Source organism: Manis javanica, chromosome 2 (genome assembly GCF_040802235.1).
Source record: "Manis javanica isolate MJ-LG chromosome 2, MJ_LKY, whole genome shotgun sequence".
Classification (NCBI taxonomy): domain Eukaryota; kingdom Metazoa; phylum Chordata; class Mammalia; order Pholidota; family Manidae; genus Manis; species Manis javanica.
Window position 1 is genome coordinate 201,983,040 of NC_133157.1, and position 21,730 is coordinate 202,004,769.

Below are 21,730 nucleotides of genomic sequence, written 5' to 3' on the forward strand. Positions count from 1 at the left end.
GATGCCAGATCCAGATGGGAATTAACCCCATCTTTCCAGTAATTAAGATGACTGACAGCATTCAGCCTGAGCCTGGAATAGCCTAGCCAAAGAAAGAGAAAAAGAAGGGGGAAGGGAAGGTGGAGGAAGAAAGGAAAAAATGTCTGATGATGGAGACTAAAGGCAAGATTGCAACTTGCCCAAGACTGTATGATATTACAGAAAAAAATTATTCTGATGCTTGTTAAAATAGTATGGAATACCTTATTCAAGACTGTTGGAGTAGGAGTATTGCAGTAGGAAAGGGAGATGGGGCTCAACTCTGGATACAAGGACGAGTGGGGATTTAGGGCCATGGAACAGGGTGAGGGGTCAATATATGGAAACATATTAGTAGGAGATATCAAGGGCAGGGGAATCCTTGCTCTACTGACTTAGGAGAATTTTTGCTAAAGGCAGGCCAAGGACTTACACACCAAAGATGGAGGATGAGGAAGTTGATCATATAACCACATTGATCAGAAAACAAGGGTGGGGGGTTTCGCCCTAGACTGACTTAGCAGAATTCTTTGCTAAGACTGGGCTGAGCCAAAGACAGGATGGGGGCCAAGATCAAGGCCTCATTGAAAAGAAGGCTCAGAGGAGGCTGACTGAAGTCGGGACAAGGAGTGAGTCTTTGCCAGGGGCACCCAACCCTCGTTTGCCTCCCCTCCCTTCCTCTCCCTCAAAACTCTCCTGCTCATATTCTCTTTCTTTTTGCTTTTGGTAACTTCTTGCCACCAACAAATTGGATATTTTTCCAGCACAGATGGTACCCAGTATCTTAGTCTTTCTTTACCTTTTACTATAATGTAAGTGCTTTGAGAACAGAGAATTTGTTTTCTCTGTCTCTGTATCCCCTGTGGCTTGGCAGCTATGTATTAGCTACTCAGTTAAAAAATGTGTTGGGTGAGTGAATGACAGTAGTGGCCACTTAGTGAGGTGTTTATACCAACTAGAGTTCTCTGAATATAAGCAGTCCCAGTCATTATTTTCTTCAAATGTGTGGCAGAACTAGCCAACAGTTAGAAACATTGAAAAACCAAGCTGCTTGGAGAAGAACTGGAGCAGCTCTTGGGGATTCAGGTGCTAGGAATGAGTGACTAAAGGGAAGTCCTCTCCAGCCATCTCCAGTTGGAAATCAGCGTAGCTATTTTGCCTAGGCAGTGGCTCTTTCCTGATGCTTAACTCTAAGGGGGGGCTCTGATTGGCTGAGCTTGTGTCACATGCCCGCCTCTTGACCCTGGATGGTCAGGACCCTTGAACTGACAGGCTCAACAAGTGGGAGAGGGGCATTGTACCTGCAAAAAAAAAAAATGTTTTTTGAAATTTCCTTCCCCACAAGGAAATGAATGCTGGGCAGGTAAAATCAACAGGCAGGTTGTTCTTTACTGCTATTAGTTCGTTTAACCCTCCAAAAGTATCAGTGCACTTGGTACTGTTTTCCCTGTTGTGTTAGATGATATGTGAAAGCATTTGCAGCTACATGATCATTCTTAGCTCTAAATGTTCAACTCTGAATCCAAAAACATGATTGGGTAGAAAATTTCTCAGTCTACTTTCAATAATTAATATGTTAAGAGTAATTTTTATCAGCAGTCATAATCTAATGCTTTTTTTTTAACTTTCTCAATTTAGAATTTCCAGGAATCTTCCCACTGTGCCCTCGGCTAGGCTTTGGCTCTTTTTTACTTTTTATTATAACTGCATCCAAAACAGGAAGAAAAAATGGACACCTCCAGAATGCTATTGTAATGTAAACATAAGGGAACAAGGTTGCTTGGTAAAGTCAAGGACTAACGTTGGCACACAAAATAGTATTGATTTTGGTTAAAGGAAAACAGGTCTGTAGCTACGCCCAGCCTTAACTTTTAGACAGTATGAAGGAAGTACAACTGCCTTATCTTATGCAATCTTCCTAGAGAAGAGTGTTATGTGGAAGGAAGAGAGGTCTTTTGGGAACAGCAAATACTTCTCTCCTTGACTGATATCAGGGTAACTTTTGTCAGGTGTGCAGAAATCTCTAGATACAGAGCATGTTTGCCTCTGCAGCCTGTACTCCTACTGACTCCTGCCTTGCTCCTGACAGCTTTTTGCCCAATGTCCCCTGCAGTACATGGTCCTCAGCTTGCCCAAATGGGACATTTTTACAACAGCATGAGGAATCTTAAAACACAAGCACACAATCTTTGTGCAGTTGAAGTATATGGACAGTATGCAGTCTTGTATTAAGTACACAGTTTGGCCTTGTTTGATAATCTAATGACTCAGCTGGGTTTCAGTGGTCATTTTTAGAGGGACATGTAAGCTGGTGTCTTAGGTACATTGAAGAGCATATCAGGATCTCCTGGGTGGAATGGAAAGTTCAGACTGCAGATTCTGATATGCCCGTCTCTCTCCTTATTATCAATAGCACTCTGGTGTAAAGTCCTGGTTACTGATGGACATGACCTGGACCATAGCTCCAAGGTGGGGCTGGGGGGTGGGAAGTTAGGAGGCTCTCCTTCAGGGAATGAACTGTCTCCATTCTCTTTCCCACCACACACCCTTTTTCTAGTTCTGACGCTGTGTCCATCCGGAGTTAGGGGAGAGGCAGAAAGTGTGGGTGGGGATTCCTGTCTGGGACCCAGGCTCTCCTTGGGCAGTTATAATGATTATTCTCACAACCATTTCATCCTTGCTGCACTGCTGTCTCTCATGGTCCTTTAGAAATTCTCCCACAAGGTTCTGGTTAGTGGGATCTTAGCTGGCTCTAGGTTCTCAGCTGCTGGCTTCAGTTTCTTTTTGCTGATACTCCCATTTCATCTCTATTGGATTGTCTTCTATGTTGGGGGTCTGTAGTTCTTTGGAAACCCTCCTTTTTTCTATCCTCCCACCTGCTCCCTTCTACCATCTTCATCCAGGAATAGTTAAACAAGCTGAAGTATATCCGTACCATGGAGTGATTACTCACTATAAAACTGATCATATGTCAACTCTGATCAACATGACTACAGAACAGTATTAGGTTAAAATTTATGAAGGAAGTATACATACACATGCAATGATTACATTTGGGAAGATATGTCTATTAATACACATAACCAATTTTGATCTAATTTGAAGTTTAATGATTTTGTAAAATTATTTATGTATGTTATTTTTAAACTGACACAAAACTTTAAAGGTGCTATCATTTTATCTAGCTATTTTCTAAAAAGCTCCCCTTCATTTTCTTTCTTCTCTGACCTATTGACGACATTTGTCTCAACCAGAACCACCGTCCTTCCATCCAAATAAGTCTTGTACATCAGGGTGTACATTCTTTCCGTCCTGTTTGTGCCAGTCCCTTGGCTGTCACCCAGGTTTTGGTCTGATTGCAAATTACCAAAGCCATCAGAGAAGGGTGGGGTTGGTTTTGGCCACTGGCTCTCCTCTCTGAAGCCCTCTTTGGCAGTTGCTGAGAGCATCCACTCCAGTGGGGATTCCTCTCAGGTGGGAGCATGATGTGCTTCCTCCTCAAAATGAAGGAAACAGGAGGGAGGAGATAAGATGCAGGGGGAAAAGATAGCAAGCAGCACTTAATCATTTGGCCGTCAGAAGCTCAAAATAAGGGTAAGGTATACCTTCTTGGACAAATCACTCCATGCTATGCTGTAAGGGACTAACTTATGGATTAATTAGCTGGTCTGTTCCTAAGGGACAGCAACCTCTAGACTAATAATGTTTCCAACAGAAACATGCTGTAACCCACAATGTAGTCCATATGTGTAATTTTAAATTTTCTAGTAGCCACAGCAAAAAAAAAGAGAAACAAGTGAAATTAATCTTAATATATTTGATCTTCAAAATAGTATCATTTCAAAACATAATCAGTATGAAAAACACCAACCAGCTATTTTACATTCTTTTTTTTTTTTTCATGCTCAGCCTTTAAAATCCAATGTGTATATTTTATACTTGCAGCTCATCTCAATTCAGACTTGTGGCACTTCAAGCGCTCGGTGGCCACAGGTAGCTAGTGGCTGCCACTCTGGGGACCACAGCTCCGCAGTGTTTTGATACTAGCACAGGGTAGGATGGTATCCTGGTGAATGTGTATTTCATTTTTCAATCCCTCATCTCAGAGATCTTTGTTCCCCTATGGCTGAAATTCCTGAAAGTTTTTGTCGAGGAAGCACCTTGTTATTTATATTTTGCAGTGCCAGTTTGGACACCCAAATAAAGCTGGGTGCCAGCCACGTGAGTTTCCGGACTGGTGGCAGTTCTCCGTTCCCTAGCACAGTGATTTCATAGTCATGTTTTCTTTCTCCTCTGTTTTTTCAAAATATTTCCTTTGATTTTTAAATATCTCCACAAGTCAGAAATTGTTGACTGCTCTCATTTAAACCGGATGTGATCTTGGTAGTCCTCTTCTTGCTCAGAAAGGGCTAATCCAGTCTCTGACCAGAATTCAGGAGCACTTTCTTAAATATTCTTAGTCCTCATCGTGGGATCCTTTGGAGTTTGCTGGCAGAGCTAATATTAATAGTGCATTGGCATTATTGTGACCTGTCTTGCAGAGAGCTATGGGTCCCTATTTATTGATTGATTTCACTTGCTTTGGATAAAAGAAGAAGTTTCTATAATTTCTTTTCCACAGATGGAAAAAATGAGGCTCAGAGACTGTCCATAATCAGTTCTGTTGTGGGGAATCAGAGCCGAGTTGCTGAAAGGCGTTATCTTCTGCCTGCATGACTTTCTGTCTAATCAGTCTTGGCTTCTCAGTCAAGCACACCTTGTTACAAGGTGTGGGCTATAAATAAATGTTTTTTAAGCCTTTGCGTTCATGTCTCTAGACCTGAGTTTGGAAGGGTATCAGGTTGTGTTTTGCTACAAATAACAGAAAATGTAGTCATGACTTCTTGAACAGAGAGGTTTCTCTGTCTTGTGCAGAGAGCTGCCCCAGGTGGGGAATTACAGGCTGGTAAGAGGCAGACATGGGCTCCATTCATCTCTGTGCTTAGCTATTCTTAGTGTGTAAGAGCTTCATGTCTGCATCCTGGGCAGGAAGAAGAATGCCAAAGAGGTGAAGGGCAGAGGGGCATCACCTAACAAGACTTCCTCTTTGTTTAGGAAGGGTTGCCTCTGACAGGGATTTCTGCTTATGTTGCATGGGCCCATGAGTCACATGGTCACCCCTTCCTGGAAGACATAGTGAATCTAATGCTTTTAGCCAAGGCACACTGCTGCCCTGAACAAATTATAAAGAAGGAAAAATGGGAGAATGGGTTTTGGACAAGCAACTAGCATTGTCAACCACAAGAACAAATGTCTTTTCCATTAAGTAACTATGTGACCTTCTCTATGAAACGTGGGCTTCCAAGGAACAGGTTTTTTCCTGTGTCCACACTGAATTCCTTATAACTCTAAGCTAGATTTAAAGTACACAGGTGTACCAATGCTAATGTCTTAATTTTGACCAATGTACCATGGTTATGTTAACATTAGGGGATGTTGGGTGAAAGGTATATGGGAACTGTACTATCTCTGCAGCTTCTCTACAAATCTAAAATTATTCCAAAGTATAAAGTTTATTGCAAAATATGTAGGCAAAGTTTTTCCTATAATGTTTATTATAGGAAAAGGTGAGTACAAATATAAATAATATGGAAAATATATGAAGACAGGTTTAAAAAAAAAACTAAATCTCACCACCGATTTCTTCCTTTTTTGAATGTCTGCTTCTTCCTTTGGGGGGTACTAGTGTCCTTAGACTCATAAGGAACATCTGATACAGTTACAGTAAAGCTCCAGCAGGTTATGTGCTAACTTTTTTGGGAATGGGAAGAAAATGCCATTCAAGAATAAGGCTTTGTGATTCCCACCTAGGATTTTATTCCAGTACCTCCACATGACATTGGAGGTTCTTCTCTACATTCTTGGCCCTGCAGAATTGATCTGTTTTAGGTAGGATGTCTCTTTTTCTCTCAGACTACCTAGAGTTACTTCCAGGTACTTCCCTTTACAGAGGAGAAGTCTGAAAAGGCCTAAATCGTGGAAAGGTATCCTCTGGGGACTGACACCCTGGGCCCTCAATTGGAAGCCCATTAATTGAGTGCCTTTATGGACAAGCAACTCTAATAGGCCTTTTATCTTTGTTGTTTCATCATTCTGTCAACTCATTTGACAGATATGCATAAAATTGAAGTTCAAGGCAGTCAAATAACAGTAAAATCTTAAGCTGGCACTCAACTCAGGGCCCTCTGAGGCTGAAATTGTGTTTTCTATTGTTACTGCTCTGTCCTTTTCTTAGCAATTCCATAGTAATAAACATTGTGCCCTGCTGAAGAATTGTGTGGAAAACATATCCAACCTGGAGAAAGGAATAAATGAGGGGAAAGCAGACTTGGTTTTCTTGTGTTTGTAAGCTCACTTGCCTCCTCATTTGGCATTATTTATTTTATCTTTGTATGGGAGAAAGTTTAGTGAGAAGATTAAGGGACAGGGTTCTAGAGTTAATCTGTAGTGTTTCTGTCTTGGACCTGCCAGTCGATAACAATGGGACTTGGGCAAGTTTACCTTGTGTAACCCCCAGTTGTCTCATCTGTAAAATGGGAATGACTATAATAGCTCTCCTATAGGGCTGCTCTGAGAACTAAATGATATAATAACTGTTCCAAGTGTTTAGCACAGGGCCCAGCCCAGAGTATCACTAAATAAATGCTGGCTGATGGTTATTACCATCATTGTTATCATTAACATCCTCAAAATGCCTTGGTAGATAGAGCTTAATGTAAGTTTGATTTCTTCATCCATTGCTGGTCTTCACAGTATCTTATATGTACTCTATGCTGCATATATACTTGTTAAATCAAGACTGAAGTACTTTAATTGGGACTTTGAATTGACGCAAACAATCCCAAAAGGTCTAGAACAGAGTTGCAGATATCCTTCATTGAATTAGGTACATAAGATATTACACTTGCCAGATAAAATGTTTGTTATTTTAGACTTTTCTGCACTTACAGTATAACTTAAGTCTCTGAAAAACAATCTCATTTCTGAAAAACATATCCTCTATTCTTAATTTTATCATTAACAATATAGATTCTGGTCTTTGGAATGTATCCAGCTATTATTTAGTGATATATAGAGGAGAATAAAACATAATTTGATCTGCCATCTGTTTACTACCTTTACATTTCTGGCAGTAAGACATGGAAGCAGCAGAAACCCATATAATCACAATGTTACATGTCTTGGTTTCTTCTTTTCTATCTTTACTAAAGTTATTTTGATCCTTTTTCCTCTTCTCTTCCCCATCCCCTCTCCTCTCTTCTGTCTCCTAAAGAAGTGTAATTAGGTTCCGACCGTGTGCATGTGAAGTGTTTTATTTTAGTAATATCAGTTAATAGGACTTTATACCCTAAAGTCAATTTCCTGCTTTCATATCCTCTTCTTAATGTTGTTAGTGCTCAGGAAGTAATTATTTTAGTTCTCTGACTCACCATTGTTATTGCCTTTTGAAGCGTTCAGTATCCCCAGCACCTAGCACTGTCCTTATATGGCGTAGGCACTTGAACACAATTATTGAACGTTCTTGAATCAAGGACTTCTGCTGCCCTAGGAAACAGAGATTTTCCAACTCTTGCATCCCTGTAGGATGGTTTGAGATGGGTAGTTAAGGCCTTAAGTACAGTTCAGATTTTCTTTAAAAAATAGCTTTAATCTTCTGTTGTGGTTCTCAATTCATATTTTCTGCCAAACCCATAAAAGCATAGTATTAATACTTTTCAATCTTGGCAAAATTTTAAATATGCGACCTACTAAGTGACCTGGGATGCTTGCACTCTGTAGGACTGTGATCTGGCGGGAGCAGGGAGACAAAAGAATACAGATCGAGTGTAGATCCATCCCCGGACACATGAAGCAACTGAAAGGTTTTGTCTCCTTGGCAGGGAAGTTGCAGCATTTTTGCATGCAAAATGTATTTGTCTTTTAGAATTCTCATTTGCAGACTTTATTTGCCTACTTGAGGGCTAGATCTGCCACCTATTTATCCTTGAGGTTTGTTAGTACTCTTAAGCAATGTCTGTAGGTGCTAGGTGATCCTTTTAGGAGTTGTTGTAGGGATCGGTAGTTGAAAGCAAGAGGGCCAGCAAGAAGAACTGGAGCAACGGGCAGGACAGAGTGACACCCTCGTTGGCTCAGAATGACCCTTCACCCTCCACTGTACACTGCATGGAGTGGTGGGTCACATCCCCTGTGGAATGCAGCAATGCTGAGGAGGCTAATTGTGGCTGCTTGTGAGGGTCTTCTATCTCTCAGATGACCTTGAAGACCTTTTAGCTTTGACACCAGCCAGTTTGCAGTTGTCAACCTCCTCTTTGCTGATCTCTCTTCTTCCTCATTATGAAAGTCATTATCCTTATTTCCCTTTCTGTTTAAGCCCTCTTTTTACCTAGATTATATATATAATCCCAAATCCAAGACCATCTTTTAAAAAAGTTTTGATGAAGTGTCATCCAGGGAACAATTGATGTCTCCCCGTTCTCTTCCCACATCCCACCCCACGCCTCCTTACCCTACTGCTGAATTCAGTTCACTTTATTTCATGATACCTGTTGGGTTATGTCATTTGCCAGCAAACCTTTCAAGGATGGATGAAAGTAAATGACCTTCCTTTCTCCAACTAGATACGTAGCCTAAAATGTATTTTATGTTTAGCTGAACTTGTAGGGCTCAAGATGATAAGTTTGTATGTTTATTATATGCAGGTGTGAGTGGAGTTGAAGCCAGTTTCCCTCTTCTAGATAATTAGCTTTTAAAAATATCTTTGTTTGCTAAAATTGTCTTAATAATTTATAAGGGAAAGAATTTAGCTGCATTATCCATAAAAAGATGGATATGTTTGAACTATGTCACTCTATTACTTTGGTACACTACATGACCTCCCCTCGTGTTTTCTGGAAAGTACAGGCATACAGAGAATGAGGATCTGTTTTCTTTTACCATGTATAAACAACGTTGTGAATTTAGTACTTCTTCAACACCCACTTTCCTCAGCAATAAGATCCTCTTGTATTTACATTGCTTCAGCCTCTGGCTGTGTCTGCTTTTCCTCCTATTTTATGTCTCATTTAATACTAAACCATGCCAAGCCCCTAGAGAATTCTACTGATGCTAAAGGGAAGGTTTGGAAAGTCCCAGAAGTTATAAATTGGATGAGTAAAATGCGGTCAATTTTCAATTACAGCTGTAGATAAGAGCACAGCTAGAATATTAGATTTTGAATGTCAGCTTTGAGCATTGTCTCTTCTTTTTTCTTCCTGCCTATAGATTAATATTTTCAAAGGGCAAAGAATAAAATTTGTTACACTGCATATGTCACAACATCTACTATCATATGAAGCTCCTGTATAGCATTGGGGTTTGAGAAACAAGGAATTGGAACAACCCCAAGATTTAGAGACACCAGTCACTGTCCTCCTTGGTTTCTCTCTCCTTTTATTTTTTTTCCACAGATCTTAAAGTAATTTTTTCTGTGTTTAACAAAGAGCAAGTTGCCTATTTAGCAAATGACTTTTGTATATAATGTAGAGGAGGCCATGTACATGTAGAAAGTACCAACTCTTCTCTCTCTGGAACATAAACTGTATGTCATTTAGCTGTTGTTTTATTTCTTGAGACTCTACGCATGTAATTTGTGGCAGTAAAAAAAAAAATTCTGGCTTCCTTAATCTACTTACTTCCTAAAACTTCTTGTGTCTTAACTCACTCCTGTATTTCTTGCTTTCCTTTGACTTCTGAGATTTAAGTATCTTCCAGTGGGATATTTGCCAAACTTAATATGGATGCCTGATTAAGATTTTATATTTTTTATGAATGAAAAGGTGGCAGAACTGCCCATGGGAGACAGGCAAAATCTTCTTTGGATGAAGGGCAGAAAAGACAGACAGAATAAACAGATTCTCTGCAGGAACTTACATCACCAAAGCCTAAAGTCAGTCCCAGGGAGTCTAAGAACACTTAAAACACTAGACTTTGTCAGATTCCATTTCATATCTCTTGTATCAATTATCTCATTTCTTCTTTACAGCAAAACTATGCAAAAAGTTGAGGCTTAAAATGTAAGCTGCCCAAATCACTCAGCTAGCAAAGGTGGCAGAACTGGGATCAAAACTGAGGATTTCTAGACCTAGAACCTTTGCTTTTCATTGCATAACGTTATTTTCTAAAAGTTATTTTGTGTAAGAAAGTTTTCAGTAAAGTCCCAACTTAATAGTTTTGTTCTTGTATGAAACAATGTCTCTTTTAGCAGCCTTCAGTGAACTTGAAAGGCTGAGCAAATGAAGGAGTCATATTCCAAACCCCATCCTGAGAGACAACTGGGACAGTGTGGGACATTTAGTAGGTGCTCAGAGTGTTGAATAAAGGGATGCCGTGTGTGATTGACTGATGCTATAATATGGCTGTCTGCCCGTGCTCTTCCAGCTTTTGTAGCTATGATTTTGTAGCATAGATATGTTACACCTCGGGCTAACTCACAAACAAAGCAAATGTATGAAACGCAATGTTTGTGTCATTAAACTTGCAATGAGAGAGAAAAGTTTTAGAAGCAAAATAATTCGTTGAAAACAATGTAGCTGACACATGCACTTGTCACTTCTCTGTTCTTTGAGAAGAATTTGACTCCATCTGTGCCAGCCACACAGCTGGGGCACGAACACTTGGAGACCTTCATTTCACAGAGCGTGGCTACTTCAGAGGCACTAAAATCGAAATAAGTTCTAGAAAACTGAATGGGACGTTAAAGGAGGGGTCTCATGAAATTGATCTCCCATAAGCCACGTGGCAGTATAGCATTAGTAAATCATGGTAACAGTAAAAACAACAATGGTTGTAAAATAATAAAGGTACAATTTATCAAGTTCTTACAATCTGCTTGGCATTGTACTTAACATGTGTCGTCTACTGTCTCATCCAGAGCTTGTCTTCCCTGATTTGTTCACACTTAAGGTCAACCACACTATTGGAGAGAGAAGGTAATGAAGGACTGTTTAAATTTAACCCCTTGTATCTTATCTCAGATGGTATGTTTACCCTTTTAGGTATAACTAGTGTAGAGCCTGGAAGGTGGATGACTGAATTTTAATTCTGGGTTGGTAGTTAAAGCCTGAGGAGATTAAATTAGTAGTCAAATTTCCACTTCAATTAAAAGTATTTTTAAAGTGCTTTTGTCTTTGACGAAATCAGATTCAGAATGTTTCTCTGGCTTTATTTATAGCAGAGCAGCATTTTGTGTGATTCACTGTACAAAGAAAAGATAGTTAGTGTTAATGAATGTGTATGGAGCTATGTATTTTCAGTTTATAATTCAAAAACTGTTGCCAAAATCAACTCGAGGATTTTTTAAATCACAATAAACTCGGAGAATGTTGCCAGAAACAAATAGCATATCTACAAAATTTTATTGTAATAGTACTGAATGTAGTGGTGTATTAAATTTATGTAAAACTTTGACTAAGCACAAAAGAGCCACAGTTTGTAAATATCATATCAAAGTGTAATTGGCTTATCTCTTGGTCCAGGATATCTTCAGCACCTCCTGAATTCAAGAATGTATGATTTACTAGGATCATACAGAACTACAGCTGAATTAAGTGTATTTGTCTTTGTGGCCAGTGTCATTCATTTAGCCCAAGTGAGTAGTTTATCAACATTTAAAGACTGTGAAACATGCGTATGAATCATAAGATTAAATATTGGATATACTCTTTTAATAGGGACCCACCTTTATAAGACTTTGATATTCATGTAACCAAAATAATTATTCGTTAGCAAACGTGGGTAATAAATACAGTCACAACCCTATATTGCATTTGTCTCTTTGACCTAGAAGGGTTGCGAGGCTGTTTGTGAATCACCCAGGAAGTCTGTTATCCCGTTAGTATTATTGATAAAGGAGTTAATATGTTTCTTAATGGGTTGTATTAGATTATTTTCCTAGTGGTTTACAGAATTTTGAATTTTACAGTCCAAAAAAATAATTGTTAAGAATGAGTACTTAAAAAAAAAACAAGTTATATCTTTACTATCGTTTCGTAAAACACTGGATAAGAAAAGTACCTGGCATATAATCAGCCTAACCCAATGAATGTTAGCTGAATAAATGATGGATGAATGAACACCAAAAAAAGTCATGATGATATAATTTTAGAATAAAGGTAAGTCTTTAAATGGAACATACTTAGTTTTAGGAAAAACTAAATGCATTTTCTTTTACATTCTAATTTCCCCATGCACCAGCAACCTCTTTATGACCTACCATGAGCCCGCAGATCAGTTTGGCAGCATAGACTAGCCACAAAATAGTTCAAAATTAGCTGTGTTCTGAACAACGTCTATATTCCTCTGACTACCCACCATGGTCTGTTCACTCCCAACCATTTTCTAAGCACCTTTTCTGGGCCACACATACTGTCGTCTAGCATTTGAGGATGGCAGAATGATTAAGACACAGTCTGGGCTCTCAAGAAGAGTGAGAGGGGAAAGGGATGTGCCCCCATTACTCCGGGGGTAGGGGAAATTTTTCTTCCAGCCTGGGGCAAATTACCTTTGAAACTGAAATCTGTCAAAGGGAGAAATAAGGTGGGAGAAGCTCATTTATTGCCTACAAGCAGGCGTCCACTTCTGCTCGCCCGTGTCTCTCACCACCCGGCTGTAAAAAAGGGACCCCACCAAACTCCCCTGAGCCTTGCTCCCCCCACCCTTGTAATCACCTGTTGCTATGGAGATGACTACTTCTCTCCACTCTTGGAAACGCCTATTGATATGGAGATGAACAAGACCAGGCAAGAGATTCTGGAAATACTGCAGTTTTGCCCATATTCCCCTACCACCACAAAACAAAACAAAACAACAACAAAAAACCCATATTCCCCTACAATATGGTAAGTGTTGCAAGAAGATTCGCTATTACTAGGTATGTAGGTGATAGAAAGAAAATAAAGATAAACTCTATCGTGAACCTGGGAGGGAGTGTTGGAGATGACATTTACTAAAACTTCTAGAATTTTTTCCAGTACCTTGTGGCCTGTGTTTTTAGGTAAACATGTATTGCTTTGGGTTCAAAAACCTTAGCTTTCTGGCCTTGGGCAAGTTACTGAACTGCCTTAAGTCTCGATTCTTCCACTGTAAGGTAAAGATCATAGCAATATCTTCTTACAGTGTGATTGTGAGGATGGTATTGTATAATCCTGATAAAATGCTTAGTACAATGGGAAACAGTGAGTGAGCTACTGGTGTCATTATTATGACTCAACTTCAGCAAGCAGAGTGGCCTCAAGATGGCAATCAGTGGGCACTCCATACCTTTGTTAAACACTGGTGGGCTGGGATGATAGCCCGCCCATCACAGAAATCAAGATAACACTCAACATTTGACAACCTGAGATGTGTTGGAGGATAATGGAAAGGATGTTGGACTGGTGGCAGAGAGCAGGGGCCAACAGTGCTGCTGCCTCTAACCTTCTGGGCATATCGTCTTTCTTCCTTCATTGGTGAGAGGAGGCCGAGCCATCCTTCCTACCAGAAAGAACCTTTTAAGTTCTTTGTTGTTAGGTTGAACTTTTATCTTCTAATTTTTTGGATTTGATTGTTGATTTGGGGTTTTCCTCCATGTTTCCAAAGAAGCTTCTTACATGTATGCATTTATTTTCAGTTAATGTCAATTTTTAATGAATCTCTTTTCACCCATAGGCTGAAAATAATCTCTCCTCTGAATTTCTGTAGCACTTTATGTATGATTTCCTTAAGACACTTGAGTTTTCTATCTTGTGATATAGTTTTATGTGATCATGTTTTATTTCCTTTGCTGGACAATGAGCTTTTTGAGGTCATGGATACGTTATGTAATTTCTCTTTGAATTCTTAGCTCTCAGAGCAGTGATGATTCTTATTTTTATGTGACTGTCCTCTAGGTACTCATAGTATAAATGAATAAGAATGAGTCAATATTTAAGTACTGAACAAAAGGTGAATTAAATCCTTTCCATCAAATTTGGTATTTGGCAGCCCTGTTTTTTGCTCAACATAGTTAAATAAATAGTGGATAGATAGATGATTCTATTGTGTTAAAGGCATGGGGACCTTTCTATATTTTTCTGTTTTTAAAAGTGAACATGTAAAACTTTTTTGATTAGAAAAGTAAGATATTTTACAAACTAAAAGTAGATTTAAAAGTGATGTTAAGTTCTTCCATTCTAATTTCCATTCCATATTCTACAGTTAAACTTTAAGTAAATAATATGGCTAAGACATTCAGGCATGTACATATATTTACGAAGTGTTGCCTTTTTGCCAATCCATAGAGAGCCCATTGTTCTTCCTGTTTAGGTGAAGAATTTTTTTTATTGTTATTTTAAAAATGCTTATAGAATAGCTTCTTAGACATGACACCAGAAGCGCAAGTGACAACAGAAAAAAAAATAGATTAAAAAATATAAAATTAGAAAGGTAGTCATAGTCAGAATTTAAAACGTCTGTGCTTCAGAGGATACTATCAAGAAAGTGAAAGAGAACTCACGGAATGGGAGAAAATATTTGCAAATACAATACCTGATGAAGGGCTTGTATCTAAAATACATAAAGAACAGTTACAACTTAATAATGAAATGACAACCCATGAAGAGAATGAGGAGACGAGCACAGACTGGGAAAAATATTTACAAAAGACACATCTGAAAAAAAAACTGTTATTAAAATATATGAATAACTCTTAAAACTCAATGATAAGAAAATGAACAATCTAAATTAAAAAGGGGGCCAAAGGCCTGAGCAGACACTTCACCAAAGAAAATATACAGATGGCAAATAAACAAGTGGAAAAATCCTCAACATCATATATCATTAGGAAATTGCAAATTAAAACAATGATATACTACTACACACCTGTTAGAATGGCCCAAATCCAAAATGCTGACAATATTAAATGCTGGAGAGGATGTAGAGCAATAGGAACTCTCATTCATTGCTGGTGGGAATGCAATATGGTACAGCCACTTCAGAAGCTGGTTTGGCAGTTTCTTACAGAACTAAACAAACTCGTACCATAAGATCCAGCAGTCATGCTCCGTGGTATTTACCTGAAGGATCTGAAAACTCATGTCCATACAAAAGACTGCATATGGATGTTTATAGCAGCTTTATTCTTATTGCCAAAACTTGAAAGCAACCAAGATGTCCTCTTGGTTGTGAATAGATAAATAAACCATGGTATATCCATAAAATGGAATATTATTCAGTGCTAAAAAGAAATGTGCTCTCTAGCCACGAAAAGACATAGAGGAACCTTAAATGCACACTAATAAGTGAAGATAATCTAAAAAGGTTATAATTACATGACATTCTGGAAAAGGCAAAACTCTGGAGACAGTCAAAAGAGCAGAGGTTGCCAAGGTTAGGGAGGAGAGAGGGATGAATAGGCAGAGCACAGAGGACTTTTTGGACATTGGAACAGTTTCTATATGACTCTATAATGATAGATACATATCATTCTACATTTGTCAAAATCCAAAGAATGTACACCAAAGATGAGCTCTCATGTGAATTGTGGACTTTGGGTGATACTGACATGTCAGTGTAAGTTCATCAATTTTAACAACTGTACTATTCTTGATAATTGATAGTAGGGGATGTTGTGTGTTGGGGGGCAGAGAATATATGAAAATTCTCTGTACTCGTTGCCCAGTTTTGCTGTGAACCTAAAATGACTTTAAAAAATAAAATCTTTTTTTTTTCTTTAAAGACAACCCAGTTAAAAAAAATGGCAAAGGATCTGGATAGACAGTTCTCCAAAAAAGATACACAAATGGACTAGGAACACATAAAAACATGTTCAATATCATTGGCCATCAGGGAAATGCAAATTAAAACCACAGTAAGATACCATTTCCCACCCATTAGGATAGGTCTAATATGACAATATAAAGTGTAATCAGGATGTGAGAAAATTGGAACCTTCCACACTAGTGGTGGGAATGTCAAAATGGACATCCTCTTTGGAGAAGAGTCTGACAATTCTTCAAATCATCAAATGTAGAATTGTCTTAAAATTCTGCCATTCTCCTTGTATCTATTAACCTAAGAGAAATGAAGATATATTTGTATGTGAATGTTAATAACAGCATGATTCATAATAACTGAAAAGTGTTAACAACTCAAATATCCATTAAGTGATACATGGATAAACAAAATGTGGTCTGTCCATACAATAGAATATTACTTGGCAATAAAAATGAGTGAAGTACTGATGCATGCTACAATGTGGATGAAATTTGAAAACATTACACTAAATGAAAGAAACTAGTTATAAAGGACCACATAGTGTGTGATTCTATTTATATGAACTGTCTGGAATAGACAAATCCATAGATACAAAACGTAGATTAGTATGTGCTTAGGGATAGGGCCATGGGGACATGGGGAGTGACTATTAATGGGTACAGGGTTTCCTTCTGGGGTGATGAAGATGTTCTAACATAGATTGCAGGAATGGTTGCACAACTCTGTGTACACTAAATACCATTGACTTGTATAAAATTGAAGTTGCAAATGGACTTCATACCTGATTTACACCTCATTGCCTAAGATATAAATGATAATGTGTAGTTGGGTATAAATTCAATCCAGTAGCCATACATTAGCAGTTTATATAACATTCTTTCAATTTTTTATGATATCCTAAACAAACACAGGAATTGTTTCTCATAGAGAGAGTTGAGAGCAGTGGTTTAGAACTTGAACTCTGGCATCAGGTGCTGTAGTTCTGCTTCTACCTCTGCCATTTACTGTGGCTTCGCTGGGTTTCAGATTTCTCATCAAAAAATGGGGAAGAAAATAGTAGTACCTATATCCTAGGCTGTTATTATAATTCTAAAAAATACACATATAAGACTTAAAGTAGTGCTGGATTCATAGGAAATGCTGTATGAAGGTAGCTGTATTTGCTGATTTTGAGTTGACACACTGGCATGATTAGGCCCTCTCAAGTACAGATTTTCCTCAGAAACAAACCTTAGTACAATGGCAAATAGTAAGTGAGCTCCTGGTATCATTATTATGACTCAGCTTCAGCAGAGTGGCCTCGAGATGGCAATCAGTGGGCACTCAGGCGTTGTTAAACACTGATGGGCTGAGATGACAGCCCATACATTACAGGAATCAAGATAACACTCAACATTTGACCACCTGAGATATGTTGTAAGATAATGTAAAGGACATGGACTTGGTGGCAGAGAGCAGGGGACTAACAGTGCCTCTGCCACTAACCAACTGGGCATACTTATCATTGTATAGCATTTGTTCATTAAACACTGATCTCAAGTGGCTACATACTGTGTGATCCATTCACATAATATTCTAATCATTATATAATGATTACATGGTAGAGAACATGTTAATGCTTTGTAGGCAATAGGGACTTGGAGGGGGAAGTTATCCAGGAGCAGCATGAGGGAGCTCCTTTACCATCATGGAGCACCCATGTGCTCCACTGTGGCCAAGTTCCCCCAGAGGAATTGGTTAGTAAAGTTTTAAAGTGCATGACACGTGGAAAGAATCTGCCACCACGTGTGGCCTATAAGCCATGCAGCATCTGTAGGACTATACTCTGTCTCAAGACTTTTGCCCCTGGCAGCTGGAGTCTTCTGGCTGCATTGCTGTGTGGCCAGGACTCCAGTGAATCTCATCTGTCGTTTCTTCTTCCCAGTGTCCAACAAGCACCCATTTGTGGACAGCAATCTTCTCTACCAGTTCAGAATGAACTTCCGTCGGAGGCGAAGGCTCATGGAGCTGCTCAATGAGAAATCCCCTTCCTCCCAGGAAACGCACGACAGCCCCTTCTGCCTGAGGAAGCAGAGCCATGACAATCGAAAATCTACCAGTTTTATGTCAGGTATTCAGGTCCATTGTTTATTTGATCACATGTATTTGTCATTTGAGACAAGGTATAGTAATAACTCATCTTTGTGAAATGCTGCTTCTCTGGCAAATTTGTATTTATTCATAACCAAGAAGTATGTGCAAGAAGAAAAGGAAACACAGCCAAATTGTTCCTGGGCAGCCAACTTAAATGTCGTGAAGTCCGTTTTATAAAATTATGTATTCCAATTTTAGAAGACCTCTCAAGCTCCCCTGCATACCTTATGTGCTTTTCAGTTACAAACAATTCTTACATATCATTCATTATCCAGTTTTCTAAATCACGGCATTGAAAAGTTGTATTTTTAAGGACAAATAAAGACTTCTGAGGGCATATACAACTAAAAGGCGACCGGTTGTCAATCCATCATGCAGGAGTGCCACAGAACAGAACCACTGTATGAAAAGCAGCCAATGGAGCCCTTAAAGCCCAGAGCCGGGATGTTACCTGTAAGGTCAGACAGCCTCCTGTTTACAGTTAACCCTGGCAGGAATGATGGTGACTGATGTTCATTCAGTTAGCTGGAGGTGTCAATCTGTGCGAGAAGATGAGGTGCTTAAAGGGGTATCTCATTCCTCTGAAAACTTGGCACTGACGCAAGGACTTGGTTGGCCTGTGGTTGGGAAATTCTGGGCTTCACGTGAGACCCAGGGCAAAATGAAAATGTGTGTCTTGCTGACGTCTAGGAGGTGACAGAGAGCACTGGCAACTATGTGGAGGCATTTCTGTGCTCCAGGCACTGAGCCACACTTGGGTGCATGAATTTTCTCATCTAATTCTTACAATATCCTAAGAGGAAAGACTTTCCTATCCCCACATTATGGATGGAGAAACTGAGGCATGGGGCCTTTGAGTGGCTTGCCCAAGATTACACAGCTAGAAAGTGGTGGACAGAGTGGGATCTCCCACCAGTTCTGTCTTCACTCCAGTGCTTCTGTTAAACGGTTTCCACTCCAACCCTCCCATCCCATGTTCCTCAGACTCAACTGGGGTGGAGGAAAGAACGAACCAAGAGACACTTTGGGAAAGCAAACGCCAGCTGAGGGTCAGGAGCCACCACTTGTGTGCCCTTGAGGTTGCAGTCTTCCACAAATGCAGGATAACTACGTTCTCACTGGTACTAAGATTTTGCCTGTTTAACAGGGCCCAGTAGGCCTGCACAGGTGACCGTGATAATAAGGAGAATGTGGTGACCACGGTTGCCATAAAAGCCAGCATTTATTTTGTGCTTTCCATGGGCCAGACGCTAAGCAGAGTACACGCCATGGCTTCTTACTTTTGATCATACGCCTTGCCGTCCTCTTCCTGTTGACAGCTGGCCAACTCTGTAACAGAGAGTTCTAGATGTTAATTCATTATTATATAGCCATCACTTCATTTACATCCTTCCAGGGACTGCTCGGTATGGGCTCCATTGTCTCTGAAATAATATCTTCTATACTAAAAGCACTTTCACATACATTGTATACTCTACTCCTTGTACCAATCCTATGAGATAGCATTATTCCCACTTTACAGTTGGGAAAATTGAGGCTCAGAGAACTGCACGGAATGGCCCCGACAGCGCTGCAGTTCAAATCCTTGCTTCTCTGCCTCCAAGGGCAGAGTGCTTTCTCTGACACATGAGCCTCGCCTTGCTGTGCCTCGCAGCTGAGCCCGTGTGCTCTGGGGAGCCCTGACCACCGCCAGTGACTGTGCGTGTTTTCTGCCCACACAGTCAGCCCCAGCACGGAGATCAAGATCGTGTCAGCGGGGAGGAGGAGCAGCATGAGCAGCTGTGGCAGCAGTGGCTACTTCAGCAGCAGCCCCACCCTCAGCGGCAGCCCCCCTGTGCTCTGCAACCCCAAGTCTGGTGAGTGAGCAAAGGACAGCCCAGCGCACTCGGGCCGATGTGCAGCCCCGGCTCCCTGGGAGGCGGAATCTCAGAGGGAGGCCAGCGTGTGGGAATCTTACCACCACGGGCTCTCCAGGTCAACGCCTGTTGGATGGAAGGGAAGGAGGAAGCTTTGGGTGGGGGGAGAATTGGTCTCAGTGAGGCTTCAGCTGACCACCAGGGGAGTCTGAAGTTGGGGTGGCCCTGCAGGTTGTCCCAGCTTGGGGTGAGGAGGCCAGGCTTTTCCACCCCCATGTTGATCAGTCAGTTGATGTTGGCCGCTCCTGGAGTTCATGACCTTGTGCAAGCTAGCTCTCTTCAGAGATCCAAAGATCGTTGTGGGTATTAGCAGACTGAGGGCTGTCTGTCATTAGCAGACCCAGCAGCTGGGAGAAGCTCCTCAGTCCTAGGAGGGTTTGAGCAGAATATCAGTGTTCTCCACCTCAGGGGTAATAGCGCTTCCCCAGACTGCAACAGATGTTTGTAAAGATTGGTTGGGTGCTGGCACTGATGGGGAAGAAGCATGGATGTATGCAAAGCCAGCTGTCCCTGGAATTGACTCAGTGCCTTGTGGATTCAACCTCTACTTTTCAACTCCCATGGCCTTTACATTCCAGAAAAAAATCCAGGCGCAAAGATTGTTGATGCACTTGTACTTAGAAACAGTCCTGCTACCATCTAATCAGTTCTTTCAGTCCACAGGAATTTGTAAGCCATTGACACCACCCCCTTGTCACTGTGGCTTAACTACCTCTTCCCGTCGTTAGGGTGCATGGTCCATCACAGTGATCACTGCCTTGAAAACACCCTCAACTCCATTTGTCTCATGGCCTGTCCACCCTCAGTTTAGTGTATCACCTTCAGGAAAGGGACTTTGTTCCTCTTGTTCTTATTGGGAATTCCTCTTATTCATCATCAGATGGTGGGGATACTAAGATGAGAGGTCATGACCCCTTTCCTCGGTGAATACATCGTTTCTTTGGAGGAAAAAAACACTAGACATTAGTGAGAATAAGTACAAGTAAGTGTTCAAAGGGCTTTAAAAGAAAACTGTCATCTAATGATGTTAGCTAGGCAAGTGGGTAATTTTCTTAATCTAGCATGTTGCTGCCTTGTGGAGGGTTAGCGTAAAAATAAAGTTGTAACCTGCAAGTGAATGAAGAAACTTGCTTCCATACTGACTCTGGCTGGAAAACCATTGCGTACCCATATACTACCAGGTTTTTCAGTAAATCAAACATTGTGGCTAAGGTAGAATGAGAAAGGAGGACAGTATTCTGAGAACTAGGATCTCTGATGCCCTGATAGAAGTCTGACAGGTAGCCTCAAAGAGCTCAGTTTCAGGAAAAGGTCAGTTGTGCTAAAGCCATTTTATGTGTTTTTTATTGTATTTGGTAGTAGAATAAGAGCAAAGTGTTAATTATTTAAATTAACTACACACCCATCTTCCCTGAGGTGGGTTCCTATTGTTTCTTCTTTCTCCTCACCCCTGGGCTTAAAGGAAAGGTTTGCTGATAAGCAGGCAGCGAACAAAGATGAGGTTGCCTTTTTTGGGGTCTCTAAGCATCAGAGCTGCTGGGACTTAACTGTGGTTCTTAAGCCCTACCTCTTACATTTTGACAAGCTTCTCCCTCACTCTTAAGAGGGTTTCCAAGATGCAAAGAACTCACCTGTGATTTTTTTTTTTCTCAAGCAGATAAACAGGCCTTTCTAGTAAGGCATTTAAAATCAATTATTATATATACATCAGGATATGTATTTTTTAGTACTGCATATAAATGCCCTAAGCCAGACCAAAAAACTGCTACAGACATTACCATTATTGGTACCATTGTCATATGCAAATACTTTTCCAATGATACAAAAAAGAGAAAGCTGAAGAGCAGTTCCCTGGG

At 40.2% G+C, this 21,730-nt stretch overlaps 1 protein-coding gene across 8 annotated transcripts in view; it reads left to right on the forward strand.

The window, feature by feature from the left end:
- DEPTOR (DEP domain containing MTOR interacting protein) overlaps nt 1–21,730 on the forward strand; it is a 145,171-nt gene that overhangs the window by 74,250 nt on the left and 49,191 nt on the right. For all 8 annotated transcript variants that reach the window (XR_012128390.1, XM_073230018.1, XM_073230019.1 and 5 more), the window contains exons 5-6: nt 17,750–17,935; nt 19,680–19,814. Coding sequence is in view for 7 of the 8 variants with exons in the window: in XM_073230018.1 (XP_073086119.1) it covers nt 17,750–17,935; nt 19,680–19,814 (321 nt within the window). In the remaining variant the exon portion in view is untranslated. The remainder of the gene's footprint in view (nt 1–17,749; nt 17,936–19,679; nt 19,815–21,730) is intronic.